At 47.3% G+C, this 24,469-nt stretch overlaps 1 protein-coding gene across 1 annotated transcript in view; it reads left to right on the top strand.

The window, feature by feature from the left end:
• DNAH7 (dynein axonemal heavy chain 7) overlaps nucleotides 1-24,469 on the top strand; it is a 1,812,153-nt gene that overhangs the window by 1,479,907 nt on the left and 307,777 nt on the right. The window contains exon 60 of the mRNA XM_086955398.1: nucleotides 333-563. Within this exon, the coding sequence (XP_086811524.1) occupies nucleotides 333-563 (231 nt within the window). The remainder of the gene's footprint in view (nucleotides 1-332; nucleotides 564-24,469) is intronic.

The raw sequence follows: 24,469 nt of genomic DNA, 5'->3' as shown, positions 1-24,469 counted from the left end.
GGGTCTCTGCCAATGACAAAACTGAGAGTTGCTAAACCGACATTCACTCCTCCTTATATAATGAAGAGTGCTCCAATTATTGTCACAAACATTAATTTGGATATTAAACAGTAAAAATAGATAGAACGTCGTTTTATATTCTTCAGTTGCATTGACATTATTTATTGTAACACTTAAATCCGGTGATCACTTTAAGTGTCCATCAAATGAACGTTTCATCAATGCAACACTGTTTTTTATACTGTGCCAAATTACATCTTGCTTGCTACTTCTTCAGCCTGTCTTCGTTTTATATCAGCTGAGAACTAATTTTTAGTTGCTGTTACTCACAGTCTCGAACTTCAGGAGGTGGAGGAAAATCCTCAGATGACGTTGTATATGACGTTGCAGCTGATGTCCTAAGCAAACTTCCACCAAACTTTGACATTGAAGCTTCAATGAGGAAATATCCAACCACGTACACTCAGAGTATGAACACTGTACTTGTCCAGGAGATGGGTCGATTTAACAAGCTTTTGTCAACAATCAGAGACTCCTGCATCAATATCCAAAAAGCAATAAAGGTAAGCAAACATTTCATAAAAAATTAAGGTAAGCCTATTTACGATGGTGCTCTTGTCTTTGTTGTAGTATGGATGTCTTCAGTAGAGCAACTTTTATGAGCTCAAAACAATTCTTTAATGTTTTAACTTATTTGTTTTAAAGGGGTTCATTCTCATTGATGTTGTAGTCAATGCCTATGAAGGCTTGCTGGAGTTAACTTGGAAAGTTAATCAGTCAACATCAGCACTAACTTGAAGCTGACTTTTTTTTAGATATTTTGTTGAATACAATGTGCAAGCAGATCACAGTGATACCACTCAGGGCAACATTTTCCGACAGGATGGCATAGTGTCTTATTGTATTCATTGTGTTTTTGTGTGGAAATATTTGTACAGTACAGCATGGGTAGGTTGTGTGTGCACCATATTTTTCCTGGGAAACTATAAGCATGATCCCACTGCACTCCACTAGTACTTGGCTTCAATGGGTTTCATGAAGTCCGATATTGCTAGCCTGTAGAAAGGCCATTTCAGCTGACGCCCATCTGATTACATTGAACCTTTATCTAACCAGTGGTGGTACAAATGGGGAATTCCATCTAGGTATCCTATTTTTAGCTAGAATTTGTGTCAGGTCTTCAGATTTGCTCTCATTTCCCTGCACCCAAAAGTCGAAATACGTCCAGTAGGCGGACATCTGGCGATGTTAGTTGCTCGTAATCCTGTTAATGTGGGTGAGCACTTCATTCCAGTATTGACTTCGTGTTGTGCTTTCCCTTAACATGTGGTAGTCCCAGGCACCCCTTGAATGAGTTTGCAGGCCAATGGCCAGCCCAGACTCAAATACCCTACGTAATCTGGCTGGAGTGAAATAGGTAAAGCTATGGGTGTAGCCCCGCACCAAATATTCTGGCTGGAGTAATATAGGAAGAGACATAGGTGCAGTGGAAGAAATAATTAAATTCCATTACAGCAACATGACGCTCACTAATGTCACAAAGCTAGGATTAAAAAGGTCACATCAAACTACAATGCAAGTGAGCTAAACATTGTCTTTAATGATTGTCATGTCCATGGTATGATTACAAAGCATTTCTAGAGTGCTATCCCAAAAGTGACAGGGTGAGAATGGTCGTCTAATAAGTGGTGGAGAGTTGGCACAATGGTTTGCTCGCTGAAGAGTCTCACATTGGAGTATACAACTGGGTTTGCAAGCTACTCAAGCATGGACAGAAAGCAGGGAAAGAACGAATGACTTCAGTGAGTGAGGTATTACTATTACATTGCATGCACTTTCTTTCAGTGAGTGCCGGTTCATGGTTTGGAATTGGGCAGGTGTGTATGTGGCCATCCTTCAGGTGTTGTCAAGGTTGAGAGTGGGGATTCTTTGCTTGGACAACCACCTTGCTCCCTTCAATTTTCTCTCACAAGGGGATACATTAATATTCATTGCTCTGTAAGCTTGGCATCCATGTGCTGTTGCGCAAGAAAGATTAGGTGGGCAAAGTTATTGTTCAAAGGAAGCTTTACACTGACTCCAAGCAAGCATGTCTGCCAGGCATACTTGTGATGGATTACTCAGATAATAACTGCAAAACAGTGACCACTACTTGATCTACCAGAGTCAGCTCAGCACTTTCCAAGCAAGTTGTGGGTGCTGCCTGACTTGGCTTCTGGTCGCTGATAACAAAGCTTTTTGAAAAGAATCAAGACATCGATGTAGAGGGCGGCCTTTGCCTTGGCTCCATAATGTGCTGTGGGAGATACCTTACGGGGTCTGAGCTTTTCCTGGGGGGTATCTGTAACGATAGTCACAGGTACCTTATATGTTGGTAAAAACAAGTAATTATGCTCCCATCTTTACTTACTTAGAGTTCTCTGTCCGACTAGTTCCACCAATAGATTCTGGAGAGACTCTGATGTATTGGCGTTGTAAAGAACACAGAAAGAGAAGCGCAGAAATATTTATTGAAGTATGTGCAGCAGGCACAGCAATTACCCAATGAAAACAATTGGAATACATAGCGCATTGTGAATACATCTGAGCCACATACCATATTTCACAAATTAATACTCTCAACTGATATATGTGCCCCCAGGTATAGCTTTGACTGCATCATTTGCTTTCACCAGCCATCTCGCATTCCACACTCTACCATCCCGAATCACTAAACTGTGATGCTTAACTTATATCCGTTTGATTCATTTGCCGAACTTAGAACACCAATTTCTAACATAGCCCGATTTGTGAACTAACACAGTCACCCTCTTTGAAATTTGCAAACTTATCTCCCTTTTCTGCACACGGCTGAATTTAGACTCCACTTGTTTTGCCTCAACACCCTTAGCTCCCATTACTCGGAGGCAGAACGGCCTCACTGAGTATCTCCACCTTCCCTTTGAACTACCAGAGATTCAAAGGAGACGATGACTCACTTCCTTTGGGAAGTCTGATTCAAGTCTCTTCAGTGGTATTATGGGGCGTAATTTAGTGCAACTAAATTTTCCCATAAATTTTCAGGCCAATCCAATTAATTCATCAAATACTAAACTACCTCTAATTGCTCTTTTGAATCTTTCAATCATTCCTTTGCAGAGCTTTATGGAAATCATATTGCAGAGCTTTGTTTCATACTACATCCTTTTAGGAATACCCTAATTTTAGTAAAGACAGCTGGACACCAGTATCTCAAACAATTTTGAGGATACACCTCTTTGGCATACAGGTCATATAGGACTACCTTAGACATTGTGGGATTAACTAGTTTCACCTAAGGCCACTTAGACGGTAAGTCCTAACATAATAAGTAGAAATCTAGATTCATAGGTCTATTTGTTAAATGGTCCAGAAATGCCAGATGCTACTCTATATACAGAATTGAGGCCACATAACGGGAGTGAGGGGAACTAATATAATTCTTAAGGTTTTGTCAGTATCACAGAAATCAATTCAGTTCCTTCCCCACCTAACAGCCACTGTATCAACCTCGCCCACCATTTTTTTAAACAGCTTCTTCATAGAAGACATACCGAAATAACCTTCATGAGCTGTAGCCAGGATGGTTCTTTGTATGCTCTGCAGGGATACACACTTCCCATCTTTATCGAACAAATCTTAATAATATTACTGCCATCACAAAACAAAGGCACAGCATGCTGTCTACAACCCCTAGGGGCTGGCTGCGATTAAGTATAAGGTGATCGGGGGGGCGCTAGAGGGCGCCGGACAAGATGGCCGCACTTGCGTGAGGCATTGTCGAGACCTAGAAACATTTGCCCATTTATCCTAACATTTCTCATGCCTGCACCCTGAAAAGACGCCGAGAGAACCCCACTGCCATCGGGGGTCGGATGCGACGCTTTTTTCCGGCGCCTGCGGTGACTCGGTGAGCCCCTGGGGGCCGGGACGCTCTGCACCGCGTTCACGCTAGTGCGGTCTGGGGACCTCGTGGAGGAGACGCCCCGCTGCCGTCCGACCTGAGGACACCGTTGCCTCCTGCGTGAGCTGTCCCGGGGGCGTGGAGTCGGCGGACTGCAGAGGAGAGTCGGAGGCGGAGCACGGCAGCGGAGAGACACCGGAGTAGCAGCGGAGTGGCCTGGACCCGGCCTGCCGGCGTTGGTGAGTGGGGCGGGGCACTACGCAAGCCCGGGGCTGCGGAGGTGGCGCCGGGCATGGTTGGGCCGCGCCGCGCGAGCTAGGGCTGGCGGGGGAAGGGCGGAGGAGCTACGGTGCGCGGAGATGGCGGAGCTGTGACTCTGAGGGGTATTCTTATCGCCCTGGGCTGTAACGGTAGAGCGTCCTGTGTACAGCGGAACCGCTGGGGCCCTGAGCTGCGCTGAAGGACTGGCGGCCTGTGGTGCGTCCGCCATTTCCAGGGACAAACAATCAGATCGGAAGACCTTGGCCTTAGAGGGGAGCCTTACACAACGAGGCCACAGACGGTACGGACTGTACACGCGGCAGTGGGGCTGTGCTAAACTCCATTGGACACTGTGCTGGTTGTAGCACATGAAGCTGCGGAGAGCCTGAAATTGCGACGAGGTGCACTTCTGCTTTCGTCAACGGAGGGCAGTTAGCCTGCCAGCGCCATGCTGTAGAGCACGGAAAGAGGCTGGGAGTAGCACTGGGCAGTGTTCTGGCCCTGACCTGCGAGCATAGCCTGAAATAGCTGCGTCTCTGCTTGGCATCTCTTCTTGGGCTGAATTAACCGCCACCATGGGCAGGACAGACAGGACTCAGCCAAAAATAACGTTTGAAGCAAATAAAAAGACTGCGCACACATCTTCCCAGGCGCCTGCTGACCCTGATCAGGGGGGGGCTGTAGGGGGCGCCCCAAACTTGGAATCCACCCTGGTGGCCATGCAAAAGACCTTACAATCAATTGAAGGCACCATGGAGTCTGTCAACCACCGCCTCGATCAAATGGCGACACAATTCGACCGCCAAAACGAACGAATGGGGGAGGTGGAACAGAGAGTCTCTGCCACGGAAGATGGTCTGGCCACGGTCTCTTCTAAGGTGTTCAGTATGGAGAGGGTGTTGGCGGTCATTCAGGCCAAAAACGAGGAGTTGGAAGGGAGGTCCAGAAGGAACAATGTAAGGGTCACGGGCCTGCCGGAATCCACAAATGTGGGTCGTATGGAAGACTTCATGGAACGTATGATTATTGATATATTCGGGGCTGATCAACTGTCCAGACTCTTTATAGTGGAGCGGGCCCATCGCTCTCTAGCCAAACGGCCTCCGCCTGGAGCACCACCGCGCCCGATAGTAGCCAGGATACTAAACTATAGGGACCGAGATACCATTCTTCGGCTTGCGAGGGAAAAAGGGGCTATCGAATACCAGGGCAACAAACTCGAGTTCTACCCCGACTTCACCATGGCGGTGCAGACAGCCCGGAAGGAATTTGCTGCGGTGAAGCAGATGCTGCGAACTGAGGACGTGGCATATGCCATGCTGTATCCGGCACGCCTGCGGATCGGGCCCCCTGCGGACAATAAGATATTTTCCTCCCCAAAGGCGGCCATGGACTACGCCAAACAACTGAAAAGAAGAGCTAAAGGGCCGAGGGAACGTCGGGACGACGACGATGGCGGGCAGGAAGAAGCCGCCTGAGCTGAAGATGTGCAGTTGTCTGTGGAGGGGGACTTGCTGCGAGTCACTGCGATATGCCACCTCCACTGTTGCTTGGGCTGTTATCGATGCTGGGACTCGGGGTCCAATGGGGTCTGCTTTGCCCTGCTCAGCGACTATGTACATTGTGGGCGGAGGGGCATGCTAACTGATGGGGACTCTGTGGATTGTGCGGCACTGACCCTTTATGGATCATTTCACCTGTGTGGGCATTGCTAGGCCGGGCTGAGGGCCACTAGCGTTGAGCGTTGTGTGCACGTGCTGCGGTGCGCATGCGGCGCCCATTTGCCTATGAGTTCTGATCTATTTGCTGAGGGCCCGGGCTGGAGCAAAGCTAACAATGTGCTGGAGTTTACTCGATTATCTGTTACTTTTTTATTCACGGAATAGGATTGCAGGTATGGGGATGTAGTTCTAAATGTTAGGTCTACGCTCTCGTCAATACCTGGCGTGAGTGGAGTGCCACTACGCCCCCCAGGATGGGAGCTCCCCACACGCAGTTGTTGATATTGTTGGGGTTTGGGGTAGGGGGGTCAATGGGATTGCTTTGGCATTTTGGGCACGCTGAAGTGGGTGGAGGGATGGGGGCTGAGTTTCTGGGGGATGTTGGGGGACTGTTCTTTTACCTGGTCAGGGAAGTGAGACCTGTGTTGCTGTTAGACTGTGCTTGGAATTTCTGGTATTGGATCGGTCTTTGTAGTGGAGGATCGTATGTCCTTTATGTGCTGATGGTGGCTGTGGATGGGCCTCTGAGATGGAAGCCGGGGAAAGCCTATTGCGTTGAGGGAGGATTGCGGGATTGGTGTTATGGAGAGGGGGGGTAAGATTAAATGCATTACTTGGAATGTGCGGGGACTTAATAGGCCGCAAAAGACTAGACAAATGCTTGCCTTTTTGAATAGACATGGCGTACAGGTGGCCTTCCTTCAGGAAACGCACCTTCAGGGTAAGGCGGCCGAAAAGGTGGGCAAACAATGGGCGGGGGTGAGACTGGCTACGAAATACTCTTCCTATGCAAGAGGGGTGATGATCCTGATCAAGAGAAATGTTCCCTTTGAAATTATGCATGAAGACATTGACCTGAATGGTAGATACATCATAGTACAGGGTAAATTATGTGGCACACTGGTAACTCTGCTCAATGTTTATGGACCAAATGTGGATGACCCTGAATTTTATGTAACTCTCTGGAACAAGATATATTCACTTGCACCTTCGGCTATCATATGTGGGGGGGATTGGAACGTCACTCTGGATTCAGACCTAGATAGGAAGCAAGACAGAACTCCTGTGCGTAAGAAGGCAGTGGATGCGGTGTGCGAGGGCATGGATGGGTTGCGCCTGCTGGACGTATGGAGACTACGTAACCCGACTAAGCGGGAGGGCACCTGCTACACCTCAGCACATGATACATGGTCGCGTTTGGACTACTGGCTAATGACACGAGATGTCAGTGGTTGGGTGGTGAGTGTTGACCATCTACCTCGTACTATCTCTGATCATGCGCCCGTCACACTGGTGCTGCAGCTCCCATCTCATGTCCCCACTCCTTTCACCTGGCGACTTTCCTCTGGGGTGCTGACGGACCAGGTGTTGTCTGAGAAACTGAGGCAGATAATTGAGGAGTTTTTTACTAACAACGTGGGATCTGTAGACAAAATGGGTACGGTCTGGGAGGCCTTCAAGGTGACGGTGAGGGGTGCGTGCATTGGGCTGCGGTCAGGGGTGCTCACGTCCATTAGGGGCTCCATGACCAGGTTAGAAAGAGAGTTACTGATTTTGGAGCGGCAACTAGAGGAGGGAGTGAATGGCACGGTTCTTGCTGACATTCGAACGAAAGTGGACGAATATAACGATCTGGCAGAGCAGGAGGTAAAATTCCTCTCCAAGAAAGCCACAGCTAGGTATTATGGTGAAGGGGGCAGACCAGGCAAGGGCCTGGCGGGTCGGATCAGGGAGCCATGGGCACGACACTGCACAGTGCAGGAAATTATGGATCAGGGGAACGTGGTTACTAGCACAGAGGGTATACTGACCTGCTTCTCCAAACATTATGAGCAACTCTATGCGCATAGGGATACAGCGGATGTGGAAGAAGTGAATCAATATTTGGAAGATGTAGCCTTGGTATGGCTATCTAGGGGGCAGCAGGAATTCCTTATGCATCACGTAACTGAGGCCGAATTCAGGGATGCAATAGCAGCCCTCCCTAGTGGTAAGGCGGCTGGTACGGATGGCTTACCCTCCGAATTCTATAAAACATATGCGGATTTACTGATCCCGCAGCTGGCACAGGTGTTGGAGGAAGCGTTTGACTGCGGACAATTGCCGGCAACCATGAGGGAGGCACTGCTGGTGGCGCTACCTAAACCAGGGAAACCGCCTGATAAGTGTGACTCATACCGCCCCCTTTCACTTATGAACACTGATGTGAAGATAATTGCAAAAGTCCTGGCCACACGGTTACGGTTACTGCTGCCTGTCATGGTCTTACCGGACCAATCAGGTTTCATTCCACTCAGATCCACTACACATAATTTAAGGACACTCTTTGCCGTTCTGCACCTGCTTAAACCTGAACTGCCTGCAGCCGCGGTCATGCTGGACGCGGCTAAGGCCTTCGATTCGGTGGCATGGAAATACATGATGGCTGTCCTGCACCGGATGGGGGTACCGTTCTTTTTCACGTCACTCGTCGCCCTCTTATATACTGCACCCACGGCAAGAGTCAGGGTCAACGGCCACGTATCTTCCTCGTTCCCGATACAGAGGGGAACGAGACAGGGGTGCCCTCTGTCTCCGTTACTGTTTGCCATCATGATGGAACCCCTGGCCTGTATTTTGCGTCAACGATATGCTGAAGCTGCATTGAAATTCCCGCTCCGAGCTCTGGCGGTGTCAATGTACGCGGATGACATGGTCCTGTATGTTAGGGATCCGGCTCTCCACCTGGAGAACATCCTACGCGAATTCATTAAGTTTGGTCGACACTCTGGTCTCACTATAAATTGGGACAAATCTGTGATCATGCCGCTCACGGAGGCGACCCGCCAGACCCAGCTGGAGTTCCCCCTGGAGTGGGCGACGGAGTCAGTTCGGTATATGGGGGTCTGGGTGCACAGGGACTGCCAGGAGGTTATCCGGGCCAACTATGGTGTGGCTGTATCTAAACTAGAAGATCAAGTAGCGCGCTGGACTCGACTCCCGTTGACTCTGGCGGACCGAATATCCTTAATTAAAATGGTGGTGTTACCAAAATTTCTCTACCTTTTCATTAATATCCCTATCCTGTTGAAGTCGCATTTCTTTGCAAGGATCAGATCGCTCCTGATAACTCTCACATGGGCTGGCAAGAAACCAAGAGTGACTTGGGAGGTGCTGACCAAACCGTATGCACTGGGAGGGTTCGCCCTGCCGGACATGAGGCTGTATTTTCTCTGTGCACAGGCGCATTTTGCGAGTTATTGGTTGAATGCTCCGCCATACACCCCACACGTGGCACTTGAGGCGAGTGCGGTTCTGCCGTATCCGCTGAGGGCCATGGTAGTTAACGAACACTCGATTTTTGAGAAGGGAGAGATAGACACAGTGCGGATTACGGCGACAGCCTGGGAACACCTTGGTCGCAGAGCGGCCCGCCTGCCGTTATATGCACCGGCTATGCCGCTACTCTACCACACTGACATTTCAGTAACTGGTGAGATCGGAGGGTTGCAGGTCCTGAGGGAAGCCGGATTACAATCCATGGGGGACCTTTTTCCCGGGGCGTCGTTTCTCTCTTTGCAGGCCATGACGGCTGGATTGACAAACACGTGCATGCCTACTTTTATTTATGCCCGGCTGCGGGCTGCGATAAAGGATTTGTATCCAACATACCCAGAGGAGCCCCCAACGCTCGGGGCATTGCAGTTACTTTACACAGCTAAGGACAGGGCTAAATTGGTCTCTAAACTGTACAAGGCTGCGCAGGAGGATGAGGGAGGGGGGGCGGACCTGGCAAGAGCACGGTGGGATAGAAGCCTTCCTGACCCTCTTAATGATGACGAATGGCATGAGTGTTGCAACATGACGGGAGGATATGTGATAAATGGAAACTTCCGGCTCTTACATTATAAATTTCTGCATCAGTGGTACTACACACCGACTCAACTAGTGAGGTATGGGCTTCGCACTACTGCACGTTGCGTGAGATGCGATGCGGATGATGCTGACTTTATACATCTTGCCTGGGGTTGCCCGCGAGTGTATGACTTTTGGAGGGCGGTAACAGAGTGTCTGACGATTATGACTTCAGTTGAGGTTCAACTTGATGTGCGGCTCTGCCTGTTGGGTATAGCCTCTGGGGTGGCAGCACAATCACGACGACTAGTGGTACTGGCGCTCCAATTAGCTAAGAGGAGGGTTGCTATGGGATGGGGGGGAAGGAGGGCACCAGACGTGCAACTATGGCTGAAGGATATGGCTTACTGCAGGGACCAACTGCACTGTTATTATGAGGGTCTGCCGGAGAGGTCTCGCCCGCGAGACATATGGGCTCCATTTACGCTGTATGTCTTGTCTCTTGAAGATTCAGATAGCGAAAGGAATACGATTGCTGAAATACCGGAACATGATCTTGTATCGGATTGAATGTTGTTCGAAAGCGGTGAAGGTGGCTGCGTTGTGCAATGTGCTCGTGCTGTTGTGCTTCATGTGTACTGGACATTTGCTGTGATAGATTCACCAGGCCAGACTGCCTTCTGCTGCCCAGCTGGGATCCGAGTATACGCTGTAAGAATAGCGATACGTTACCTGCGATGGCCGCACACCCTGGGCCGTTTCCTGCAACAGCTAAACCTTGAGCGTTGTGTATGTCCAATAGTAAGGCTCACTAAGACCGGGAGTGGGAGGGGTGGGAGGGTGTTGGAATTGTTAGTCGGTTGACTTTGTTATACAAAATCAGAAAATGAGACCGAGATCACATGAGGGCTATACGGCCGACATCATTGTATGCTCTGACCACTGCAATTGGAACATATATGGTGCCTACAGGAGCTCAGTATGGGACTGCAATTGTACTAAAGATGTATGTTACTGAGATCCACTGTGACTGTATGATGCACTGATTGCGGCCGGCCCTACCAGTGGGTTGTAGGCGCTCCGCTAGGTTTATTCAATATGTGCAATAAAGGTCTACCAAAAAAAAAAAAAAAAAAAAAAAAGTATAAGGTGATCAGAGAATCATGTACCAGCTTCCGCCCAAACCTAGGGTGGGAGCCAACTATAGGCCTGTAAAAAAGGGACCGAAAAATTAAATAACCCGTAAAATCCCCCGCTCCTCCAAATCTCCTCCTGCTTACTGATTAATAGATCGAAAAGATGATCATAGTGTAAGGTCATGGTATGGATATAATAGGCTTCTGATAGATACATCTGCCAGTGGATTCCTCACCTTGTGAATATCCCCTTGCGTCAGCAACATTCGGAAATTCTTTCGTAGCTTCGCGCCGACGTGGGCTATTCATAGAGGCACGGCATCGCGCGCGACTCCGCTGACATCATCGACATCATATTAGGCCCACGCCGGCGTGATGACATCAGTTCCCTTTTTTCCGCATCGTCGATGCTAACGGTTTTCCAGGGATCGTCCGTAGCTATTGCAGTAACCTTGTTACTATGTTATAATTGTGCTTCATTGTCTTCTCTCTCGACATGTCTTCGAAGAAGACCGGGTTTAAAGCTTGTGGGGAATGTGGCAAAACCATGTGATAACAATGGTGCAGAATATACAAAGGTGCTAGTCTACTCAGGCCTTGTTAAAGCGCCAATTCAGAAAGCCGAAAAAGAAATCTTAAAAGAGGGTGTAAGGATAATTTCGGAAGAAGAAGTAGATGCAGGGAAACAGCGAAAGGGAGGCTTCTTGAGATTTAATGCAGGACTAGGGGAAAGGCAGGTGAGGTGGGTAACCAGGGGTCGGGTGGAGACGGCCAATATCACCATAGCTGTAGAAAGCTCGAAGCCTAGTACAGAAGGGGGTAGCTGGGACATGGATAGTAGTGTTTGTTCATGGGGTCTGAATGAGTCAGGGTGTCTCAGTGAGATCGACTAGGTTACTGAGTTGCCGCATAGCCTGAAATTAATTTCATGAAACATAAACGGGTTGGGAGGAACAACAAAGGCAGATAGTTTAAACCAGCTTGCAAAGTGTGTTGATGTCATTTGTTACAGGAGACATGACTATGCGGCAACACCCAGGTACTTCAAGGGTTCGTTCATTTTTATAAACCAGCTAGCAAAAATAAAAAATTTGGACGTCCCTCAGGGGGTATGGTGACCATTGCTTCGACCAGTTTCGCAAAAGAGACCAAACTAATTAGTTCACTATGTAAATGGCTGTTGGTCTGTCATGTATGTCATCCAGGCACCGAAGGGAAGGATGCCCATCTGATCATCATAAATGTATACATTCAATGGGGGTCTCAAAAAGAATATGAGAGAGAATTAAGCCTCTTTAAAAAGGACATAATTGACTTGACAGAAAAGTATGGGAAGGATACCCTGGTGATAATTGGCGATTTTAACCATAAACAAAATTTTGGAAAGTTAAATCGTTGGTTTGAAGACATGTTGGGTGCCTTTAACATAGGTCCAGCATTTTTCCCATTGTGTCTAACCTCTAGCCAGGATGATGCCCTTGGAAAGTTCTTGTCTTGGGTTCAAAGGGTTTAATATGCTTAAATGGCAGGAAGGATACAGATCGACCAGCTACACAGACCTTTAGAGTGGGAAACCAACAATGTCCTATAGACTATATCTTTATCCAGGTGTGGAACTATGTATTGGTAAAAAAAATCCACGTAATTAAGCGCAGGGATAGAGATCATAATGCGTTGTTTTGAGAAATTGTAGGTGGTCATTAGGTACACGTGAAAGGGTAATCCCCCAAAATGTGGAATATCCCCAACGTATGACCACAAAACTGACGGATGAATATGTTGAGAAATTGGCATGTTTTCAACAAAACTTATCAAAGGAAAGGATCGAAGGGCACCAGGTAGCATGGTACGAGGATATTATAGTACAGGTGGTGCTGTGTATAAGAGTGTACCTAAAAGATAAGAAACAGGTCAAGGTAAATATACAACCCAAGAAAGGAAAGCCCAAGTGGTTTAATCAGGAATGTCAGAGTAAAAAAAGTAAGATACGGAAACTAGAGCGACGCCAGAGGATGAGCTATGACCTTGGGAATATGGAGCTTTTGCTCGGGCTGAAGAAGGAGTACAAATCCCTAGTAAAGAAGCAGAAAGGGATTTTTAAAGAAGTATGTTGGGCAAACCTTTTAAAAACAATTGAAAACAAAAACATAAAAGGGTTCTGGAGGCTGATACAGGATGCCGAAGTCAGGGTACCCGGTACTATGAGTTGTGTTGTGGAGGAGGCAGCATGGGTAAATCACTTAAGTAACCTTTATAATGCTAAAAGATCGCTGGAAAGTGAGAAGAATAGATCAACTTGGATAAGGGGTGTAGAAGGTTTAATACCAGACTTCTCTGTAGAAAACGTAAAAGAAATCATAAAAAAATTGAATTTATCTTGTGCAGCTGGCCCAGATAATCTTCCCGCCGTCCTAATTAAAACCCAGATAGATTGGTGGGCAGGATTTTTATCCCACATGTTTGTGGCAATCCTGGCTTCAGGTCATTTCCCCAAATCCTGGAGAGGTGCCATAATTAGACCCTTGCACAAAAAAGGGGAAAAGAAAGACGGTTGATTAACTTATTGGATATTGGGGAAAAGGTCTTTTCAAAAATAGTACTGGGTAACCTAAAGGAGTGGGTGGAGCGGCAGTCAATAGTTCCAATAGAGCAGGGTGGCTTCAAGGAAGGGCACTCTACTATTGATCACTGCTTCGCATTGTGGGCTGAAGCGAGGAAGCCCATGGAGCAACAGGGCAAATTGTTTTGTTGCTTCGTGGACTTTCGCGCAGCCTTTGACTTGATGAATAGGGACTGTTTGTGGGAGACATTGACAAAGTATGAGGTTCCTGCTGATCTTCTGCTGATTATCCAAGAACTGCATAGCCATAACTGGGCGCGGGTAATTAAAGATACCTCTGGCGGTCTTACAATGGAAATACCGATAAATAATGGGTTGAGGCAAGGCTTTGGTTTGGCCCCGTTACTTTTTGCCATATTCCTAGCAGACTTGCCCCTTCTCCTGGGTACAGCCAGATGTGCAAGCCCAAAAATAAATGGCAAGCATTTGTCCTGTCTGTTGTATGCAGATGACCTTGTAATAATGGACCAAACAGAGGTGGGACTTCAGAGGAAGTTAAATGTATTTAATGAATATTCCATCGCAAAGCGACTTACAGTAAACATGGATAAAACAAAAATTCTATATCTTGGGAAGAAGAGTACGAAGTTTAGCTGGTACTTGGGCCAAACCAAAATAGAAACTGTAAGCGAATATATATACCTCGGAATATGGTTTGCAAGGTCTCTGAAGTGGGATACCCATTTGGAAGCACAGAAACTAAAAGCACATCTAGCAGTATGTGGACTGAAAAGATTCAACCATAGCTATGGCGATATATCACATAAACCTCTATTGGCTGCCTTTAAGGCTATGGTTCCGCCACAATTCCAATATGGGGCAGAACTCCTCTGCATTGATGGGAAAAGCACTTGGGATAAAGAGGAGGGAAAATGTCTGAAATCTCTGCTGTCTCTCCCTGGGTCGGCGATGATCCAGGCAGTCAGATTAGAATGGGGCCTAACCGCATGGAATGTCCAGGTGCAGATGAGTCTTCTTAGATTCTGGAATCGCTTTGGTCAGGGGGAAGTCATTAAGGTGTTACAATGGTGCATGAAAGAAATTCAGACCAGTGAGTTAAAGTGGGCGAATGCAACAAGAAGTAAACTCCTGGCCATTTGTGACCACCTGAATGTGAACATTGACCCCACGACACTCCAAACCAATGTAATAAAGAATGTACTAAAAGTGCAGGGTAAAGAAACTTCTAGAGCAATAGACCAAAAGTATTTCAGAGAGAAAGACTCCGTAAAGTTTATGAGCTCAGGATGGGAGAAAGACTCAGACTCAAACTTTCCATATATAGATTTGTTACGAAGTTCTTAAGTTAAGAATAGGTATTAACCCGCTATTTACAAATAGTGCAATAAAAACTGCCCTAACGCATCCTGATGGTAAATGTGTGTGTAAACTAGGAATGAAATGTGATATATTGCACATTTTACTGGATTGTTATATGTTTTTAAATTTACGCAAACAGTTTCTTCGCCCGATATTGTTACAATATGGTGTCAAGGAGCGCTCACAAGCTCGGGAGCTTCTAGTCGGTATGGAAAACCTTGATAGTGTGATAGCCATCGGGAAATTTATGCAGGGGGTATATAAGTTCCCGTTTGGACTGGAAGCCCTAAAATAGCCAATTGCCTTACAATCCAAATGAATTCTGGTTTTAAATTGTACAAAGGTTGTTTTTAGAATAATATAACTTTTATTGTTAAGAATATGATTTTGTATTATGTGATTTTATATGAATAGTACGAACTGTGGTTTATAGATCAAATGCTCTAAATAAACTTTATTTTTGACTTGATGTCCATTACTGATCCACATGATTGCTGCGTATGGTGTCTAAGCTCCGACCATGACATCAAAGACTGCCAGACTGCAAGAAGATGACACCTAAGTCCCACCGGGAGAGAGAAACCAAGCTTCTCGTGGCGAAACTTAAAGGAAGAAAAGAGAAGAAAAGTTTGAGATCGCGAACTCGGCGTTCAAGGTCTCATTCGAGGTCGCGCCGGACTCGTCCTCGGCCCATGCTTCGACATCTTTAAAAAAGAAACATAAGAAGAGGACCCATGAATCCCGAAATCGCTTGAGGAAGGACTCAGGTTCAAAGCCGAAGTCACAGGTGAAGCTGGTTGAGAAGGTAGTGGTGTCTTCGGCTTCGGAAGAGCAGGACGCCGAGGGTGAAGTGTCGCATGCGAATTCGCCAGGTTCACCGAGGCAGATAACAAATCCATCTCCGGTTCCGTCCAATCCTTCAGGTTGGGAGGATGAAGGTGAGGAGGAGGTGGTTAGTGAGGGAGAGGCTCCGTTGCCCGAGTGTCCGTCGACTCCGGTGCACCATCCTGAAGAGGAGGTCGACATCGTATCGACTCCAGCCCTCAAGAGCAGCCCGGGGGTTTGTTCCCGGCTCCAGGTCAGGGTCCGACGCAGTTCCTGAATGCAATGTTTGGGATATACTCCAGGGCTATGTACCCCACTGGGGCTCCTGCTGGTCCCACGGGTCCGATGGCGTGTAGTCTGGGTGTTTCCCAGGCCTATGCTCCTGCGCCCTTTATGCCCATTATGCCGGCTCCAGCGCCGCATTGGCATTTTCCGAAGCCGGCGAGGCCTTCGACTCCGAAGCCATCGACGCCGAAGCCGTCGACGCCGAATCCATCAACTCCGATGCCGAACCCTGAACGACCTCGTGTGAAACTTCCTCGTCCGACGTCGGGGTTGGCGCCGGCTCCAACGGAGTCGACAGTGGATCCGTTGGCATCGTATGTGAAGCACAGGTCGAGGCGTGAAGGCCAGAGGCATATGGAGGAAGAGAGTTTCGTGAGGAAATTTGGAGGAGGGTGAGCTGCAGGAGTCTGAGGACCCATTTGATGACCTGACGGTGGCTAGTGGCCTTGAACTGTCCCCTGAGTGGGATTTAGCCTCAGTGTCGGATGCACCCTCTAAAGATGTGGCTCCTTACCATGTCGTGATAAGGAAGGCGACAAACTTATCGAACATTACTCTGCCTACTGCTGAGTTTAAGTCGAATCTTCTCACAGAGGTCCTTCACTCACCATCTTCAGTGATTGAACCAATGCTGCCATTTAATGATGCCCTAGCAGAGCCAATTTTAGAAGTTTGGAAGAAACCTTTGTCAGCTCCTGCAGTATCTAGGGCTGTTGCCAGGAGATATAGAGTTGCTCCTGATGACCCGGAATTTTTGTCCACTAACCCTCTGCCTGAGAGTTTGGTGGTGCAGGCGGCCTGTTCCAAGAGATCAACTGGAGCTTTTCCACAGGTTCCTGCAGAAAAGGAGTCGAGGAAACAGGATTAGGCTGCTAAAAAGTTTTTCTCCTCCGCCAGCATGGCGTTGAAGTCCACAAACGTGACCTGCCTAATGGGGCGTTATATCCACGCCCTGATGGATACTGTAAAACAGTTGGTGCCAAAGATACCGGAGGATGATAGAAAAGACTTCCAGGAGGTAATCTCGGACACTCAGCCTGCAGCAAGGCATGTGATCCAGAGTGTTTTGGACACAGCAGATTCTGTGGCGAGGGTCATGGGCTCTTCGGTGGCTACGAGGAGAGCTGCATGGCTAAAATCGTCTGAGTTTTCAACAGATGTCCAGTATGCATTAATGGATCTACCATTCGACGGGTCTGGTTTGTTTGGCAAAAAGGCAGACGCTGCTTTAGAACGTTTTAAAGACAGCAGGGCGACGGCTAAGTCGTTGGGCCTTCAGACCAGGGGCACCTTTGGGAAAACTTTGAGAGGGTTTGGCAGTTCTTCTTTTCGTTCCTATAAGTCAACTCAGCAACAACCGCAGCAGCAGCAAAACACACTGTACAAGGTGTACAGGGGCAGACAGAGAGCTCGTCCCAGAGGTCGTCAAGTCGCGTCCTCCTCCTCCTCCTCTTCCCCTTCCCAGCCCCCTGCCAACGCAGCAAAGCAGCCCTAGATCCGCCATTCCAGATCATGTGGGCCCAGTGGGGGGTCGGCTTACCCATTTCCTACGAGATTGGGAATTGATTACATCAGATCTTTGGGTTCTCAATGTCGTGGAGAATGACTATGCTCTTCCCTTTAGGGAATTTCCCCCAAATTACCCTCCTTGCTAGGGTTATTGTTCGGAGGACCACCTACTTCTCCTGCAGGAAAAAGTCCTGGCGCTGTTCAGAAAAGGTGCGATAGAGGTGGTTCCGGAGCAGGAGAGGGGTCAGGGATGCTACTCCCGGTATTTTCTAATCCCCAAGAAGGATGGCAGGCTTCAGCCAATCCTGGATCACAGGATTTTGAACTGGTATCTGAGATAGGAGAAGTTCAAGATTCTCACCCTTGCTCAGGTTCTTCAGGCGCTGCTGTAAGAAGACTGGATGGTGTCGATCGATTTGCAGGATGCCTATTTTCATATTCCCTTCCTGAAGTCGCACAGAAAGTATCTCCGTTTTACGGTTGGGTCGCAACACAACCAGTTGTGGTCCTTCCATTTGGTCTTACTACTGCGCCTCGAGTCTTCACCAAGGTGATGGCAGTGGTGGCAGCACATCTCAGGAGGTCGGGGATACCTGTATTCCCGTATCTGGACGACTGGCTGATCAAAGCAGAATCTCGCCGGGGAAGGTGCTCCATCACCTGCAGGAAACAACTCAGTTGTTGCACAGGTTGGGTTTTTCGATAAATGTACCCAAATCTCACCTGGTGCCCTCCCAGCGCAACCTGTTCATAGGTGCGGTACTGGACACTACTGTATGCCGTGCATTCCCTCCTCCTCAAAGGATTCCCAACATACAGGAAATGATTCATTTATTCTACAATGGAGCGGTTGTTCCAGTCCTGAAGGTGCTGCGTCTGCTCGGTCTGATGGCTTCTTGCGTTCTGTTGGTCAACCATGCACGCTGGCACATGAGGGCAATCCAGTGGGGCCTCCGCAGGCAGGGCTATCAGCACAACGGAGATCTAAGGGAGTCCGTCAGGATCTCCAGAGATACTGCGGCGGATCTGTCTTGGTGGAGCGTGGAGGGCAATCTGTCACAAGGACAGCCTTTTCATCTGCCTCCATCAGTGGCCAGAGTGATAACGGATGCATCCACTCTAGGGTGGGGTGCTCATCTGGGGGATCTGGAGGTCAAAGGCCTTTGGTCTCCAGAGGAAAGGTTGTTTCACACCAACCTTCTAGAGTTGAGGGCGATACGTTTAGCGCTCAAGGCCTTCCTCCCTTCCCTTCGCGGTTGGTCAGTTCAAGTCCTGACGGACAACACGACCCGCGATGTGGTATGTCAACAAGTAGGGAGGAGTGGGGTCGCAGTGTCTCTGCAGAGAGGCTCTGCGTCTCTGGTCCTGGGTTCAGGACCATCAGATTTGTCTGATGGCAAATAATCTGGTCGGAGTTCTGAACATTCGTGCAGACACTCTCAGTCGGCAGTTCTCCGCCGACCACGAGTGGAGGCTCCATCCAGAGGTAGTTCGTCAGGTCTTTCGGACTTGGGGAACTCCTCTGCAGGATCTGTTCGCCACTCACGAGAATGCTCACTGCCCATCATTCTGTAGTCTCCAGTTTCCGATGCAAGGAGCACTGGGGGACGCGTTTTAGATGAGTTGAGACTCGCAATTCATTTACGCGTTTCCTCCCTTACTTTTGATTCCTTGGGTTCTGAGGAAGGTTCGCCAAGACCGGGCCCAAGTTATATTGATCGCCCCGTATTGGCCAAGAAGGGTGTGGTACACAGATCTTCTCCACCTCTGCTCGTGCTCGCCGCTCCATCTCCCTCACAGGGCAGATCTCCTCTCCCAGATGGAGGGGCAGGTTCTACACCCCCACCTCCAGACCTTACACCTTCATGCCTGGAGATTGAACGGCGGCAACCTGGATTCCTTTTCCTCCCACACGATGTGGTGGATGTCATTTTTCAGCCAGGCGTGAATCCACTAAGTCCTATAGATGGTCTAAGTTTGTTGCTTGGTGTGGGGAGAAGTCCATTGACCCTTTAAGGGCTCGTTTGTCCAATATTCTTCAATTTGCTCTTTCATTGGCCCAGCAGGGTTTTGCGGTGGCAACTATTAAGGGTTATTTGCCAGCCTTATCAGCTTTCCTTTGTTTGCCTGACCAGCCCTCTTTGTTTAAGTCACCTATTGTTTTACGATTCATCAAGGGCCTTACCAATACATTTCCTTCTACTCCTTTTATTGTGCCTCAATGGGACATGAACCTTGTTCTTACTTTCCTGATGGGTTTGCCTTTCGAGCCGTTACACAAGTGTCCCTTGAGGCTTTTGTCTTTCAAGACTGTTTTTCTGGTAGCAATTACCTCAGCAAGGAGGGTAAGTGAGCTTCAAGCTCTTAGTTCAAAGCCCCCGTTTTTATCCATTCATGCTGATTGAATGGTTCTCAGGACCAGGGCTGCTTTTCTGCCGAAGGTGGTGACTCCTTTCCACCTGGGGCAGTCCATTACCCTCCCAACCTTTTATCCTCCCCCTCACCCTTCCAAGGAGGAGGGGCCACTTCACCGCCTGGACCCTAAGAGGGCGGTGAGCTTTTACCTGGACAGGACGAGAGAGTTCAGGTCGGATGACCAGCTGTTTGTTGGATTTGCTGGCTGCAGGAAGGGGAAGGCTGTGCACAAGCGCACGCTCTCAAGATGGATAATTTTATGCATCAAGATCTGCTACTCCCTGGCGGGTAAGGAACCTCCAGAGGGTATAAGGGCTCATTCCACTAGAGCTAAGTCTGCAACATCTGCTCTTTCTAGAGGTGTGCCTGTAGAGGACATTTGCAGAGCCGCGACTTGGGCCTCCCTCCACACTTTCGCGAAGCATTACTGCTTGGATTCCGAAGTGAGGAGGGACGGCCACTTTGCGTGCTCTGTCCTCCAAGATTTCTTGGTATAGCAGAGTGGACACCCTCCTCCGGGAGTGGGGACTGCTGTGGGAATCTATTCACTAGGTGAGGAATCCACTGCAAGATGTATCTATCAGAAGAACAAGTTACTTACCTTCGGTAACGCTTTTTCTGGTAGATACATTATCTGCCTGTGGATTCCTCACTGACCCACCCGCCTCCCCGTTGTCCACTCTTCTATACCTGGGTAATTGTAATGTAATGTATATATATATATATATATATATATATATATATATATATATATATATATATATATATATATATATATATATATAATATATATATAATTATCAAAGGAAATGTTTTAATTTAGATGTTTTCCTGTATTGGCTTCACACTGTGTGTGTTTTATCTTGACATTTGTGTACTGTATATACTATTTATATATCTGCTGTCATCGGTCTGTCCGTGTGCCTCGAAGGCACGGAAAAAAGGGCGGAACTGATGTCATCACGCCAGCGTGGGCCTAATATGGTGTCGGTGACGTCAGCGGAGTTGCGCGCGATGCCGTGCATCTATGACGTCGCCCACGTCACCGCGAAGCCAGGAAAGAATATCCGAATGTTGCTGACGCAAGGGGATATTCACAAGGTGAGGAATCCACAGGCAGATACTGTATCTACCAGAAAAAGCGTTACCGAAGGTAAGTAACTTGTTCGTCTGGGTGGTACAAGTGGATGTTAGGTGCAGTTTGGTCTGTAATTGAAATCAGGCAGAGTAAAAATATCTAGCATGTAAGCTTGTCGAATTCAAAAGACAGGAGCAGGATGAAGAGTGCCCACAAATAAGAATAGGAGTTGCATTTCAAGGAGGTCAACATGGACACATTCTCCCTCGCCAGAATAAACCACAGCCTGTGTAGCCAAGGGTGTGACCCCAGATCTTATCTGTACCTTATAGGGAGAGTATGAGCTTATGCACTGCTGCTAGAGCAAGAGCCATTTGACCCGCTCTATTGGAGAGCAAAGGGTAAGTCAGAGGATTCGGAAGCCCTAGTATGGGGTAGCCTGGGAATCTGAGGATACAGGTGTCAAAAGCAAAATTAATATTGACTAAACCTTTATTCGAATAGCTGGTGAGCTTTGGGCAGTGACCAAAACAAAGTAAGTATCGACCCCAACGAAATGTCAAAATTGTTAATCCTAAGGTAGTGGCCTAATTAGTGGGAGTACAACCTCTTTGTTAAATTCTCCTCACACACTCTAATAGTGCCAGGCTTCATCAAAGGGGCACCCTGGGTCCTAAAGGCCAGGGTGAGATCGACCGTTTTTCAGGGAGCTCTTAGGAGAAAAAGGCAGGGGGTTTTAAATATTAAAAAAGCACTATCACCTCCAGGTATCCCTTTAATATGGATGGGCAGTGGTTATTCAAAAACAAGAACACGGGTTTCTGTAGGATTCAATGGTCCTATGACCCTATGTATGCCAACATGTAACAGCCACTCTAGAGCCCTATGGGTCCATGGCTTTCATCAGGGCACAGGTGAATTGGATGTCCCTCCCTATAGTATAAAATCAAAATCAATTATCAAGAGAACATCTATTAGATATACTTATCCTAATTTGTGCGTTCTCAAATCATGGTATCCAACCTAAAAATAAAAGAAAAAGAACTTGTTTACCATGTATTCTGCTCATTATTTTATTCAATAGAACAAACTTAGTGCCATTAAATTAGAACCTTGAGGATGGAGCACAAATGTTCAGTAGTCTCAAAAGCGCATCACAAATTCATATATAGACAGTATTACTATTTGTAATGTGCCATATTATTTTAGTGCATCAACTCTTTGATCTCAACCCCGTACCTGAATATCTCCTCCCTCTCTGGGTCCAAAGAAGGGGATCACAATCACAGTAACTCCATAAAACTATATGCGCACCCAACTTGTGCTGGATGCATATATCTCCATACATGAATAAAACATATGCCTGACCAGACTTGTAACATCACACTCTCACTCATGATGCCAGAAAGTGCACCTACATGTGTGTTTACATGTGCAGCCCTCGTATGTGAGTCATACTTAATTGCATATGCCTACCAGAACACTGAGGACTGCCCGCTTCTCGCGGCAACTGGCAAAGGGGGGGCCGATCTTGTAGTCAAACACTACAATAAAAAATTTAATTAAGATGAAGTAAGCATATCAAAATGCTTAATATGCCGGCGTGGCATGACTTAAAGGAGATCAACAGATCCTCCATTCAACCAAGCAGTGGAGTTGGGCAGCTTGGTATTAGTGAAACAGGTGTGAACCATCCAACCCTCCCTCCCATTTTTGGTGATAAATTAGGTGTTTGTGGATGCGGCATTTCTTGCCATCCCATAAGAATTTATTAATGTTACAAGGGAACAGAGTGCACTTGGTGGAGTCGACCAAGACAAGGTCTGAAACAAATGTGGTATGCAGGGGAGGATGGTCATCTTGACCGCTGGTATGCATCCCATCCTCAAGAGACAGAGACGGCTCCAAGCAACATGTTTGAGAGATTGAAGTTACGTTGTAGATAGCCAATGTCCTAGGGATAGTCCATGCTAAAGAAATAAGAAATGCCCAGGTATGGAATAGTAACTGCTGGCCAATTGAAAGGAAAGAAAGATCATAATTCAGCTTTGTGAGCAGGCATAGTGGTAAGATTTATGATCTGGGACTCTTTCATATTTGTTTTTAATTCTGAGGCCTCCCCAAAGACCCAATGATCAGCAATCACGGCTGGAAGCGAAGTAGAAGGCTTTGTGATGGATAAAAAAACGTAATCCGCATATAGACTAAGCAAATGTTGGCCTCCGCCAAAGGGAACCCCGGAGATATCCGGGCTATCCCTTAGCCATTGCACAAAGGGCTCAATATATAGCACACAAAAAAGAGGGGATAAGGGCACCCCTGGTGAATGCCGCGTCAGATAAGGAATAGAGATGAGAGCACGCCGTTCACTCTGACCACTTTCCGGTGCGTACTATGAATACACCAGACCCAGTTGCAAAACGTATCTCTGATAACAAATTGCCTCAGCGTATTGAGGAGGTAAGGCTAATTTACACGTTTGAAGACGTTTTCAGCGTTGATGGAAATAAACAGGGCTTCCTTATGCGACCTTTGTACCTTATCCATAAGATGCAGTAGGTGCTTATTATTGCCTCACCATTGATGTGTAGGGATGTAGCCCGCCTAATGTGGATCAAGTAGGCCCACCATTAACGGGTTGAGGCGATGTGCTAATATGCTAGTGAAAAGTTTTGTATTGAAATTGTTGTGTAGTTCCTAAAAATCCCTAGAATCTGTGCATTGTTTGGACAATATAAACTAAGAGCTTGGTGCCAAGGCTGATTCCGGACACCTCCGCTGGATATGTTGGCCTATAGACAGTGCCACTGGATATGTTGGCCTATCACAGTGCCACCGTAAGAGCACATAACCTACAAGGGAGAAATTGGTTTTCCGGCAACCACTGAACATGACAACCTTGTCCCCTCAGGGATCGTAGAAATAGTACATAGCCTTTCTCTCACTCACTCGTGCTCACTTATTTTCATAGATGCATGCAGAGAACACACATTGGGACGTTTTCAATAACATTAATTGAATCAACGTTATTCTTGCATAAAATACGTGTGCTGCAATGATTAGTAGACAGAAGCAGATAAACGTAATATCAGCACCAAAAGCATAAATACTAGATGTAGTACTACCATGGTGTTAAACAATGTATATATGCAGGCATACAAACAAGGCAGTAATCTAGAGTACTCCTACAATGCGAACCCTACTCTAAGTGTACCTAAAGTCAGTGTGGGAGTAGAGCTAAGAATGCCCCCAAGAGATGATCCAACACCATTACCTGATGGGATAGAGTGAAGGATCCGGTCTTGGTCACGACTGGACACCCCTCACAAGATATTAGACGGCTGCATGGTGATTTCTCAAAATGCAAGGACCTTTGATGTCAACTGAAGTACCTCCTCTGCTAATCTATAGGGATGTTCATATTTTATAATAGAAACAGCCGTGTGATGTGCTCAGAGATTAGTGATGTTATGGATATGTAGATACACCTGTCACCCTGTGGATAAAAATAGTGATGACATTTGTAAGTAGTGTGAAATGAGA

Source organism: Lissotriton vulgaris, chromosome 2_1, assembly GCF_964263255.1.
Source record: "Lissotriton vulgaris chromosome 2_1, aLisVul1.2, whole genome shotgun sequence".
Lineage (NCBI taxonomy): Eukaryota > Metazoa > Chordata > Amphibia > Caudata > Salamandridae > Lissotriton > Lissotriton vulgaris.
This window is presented reverse-complemented; position numbering and strand designations above follow the sequence as displayed.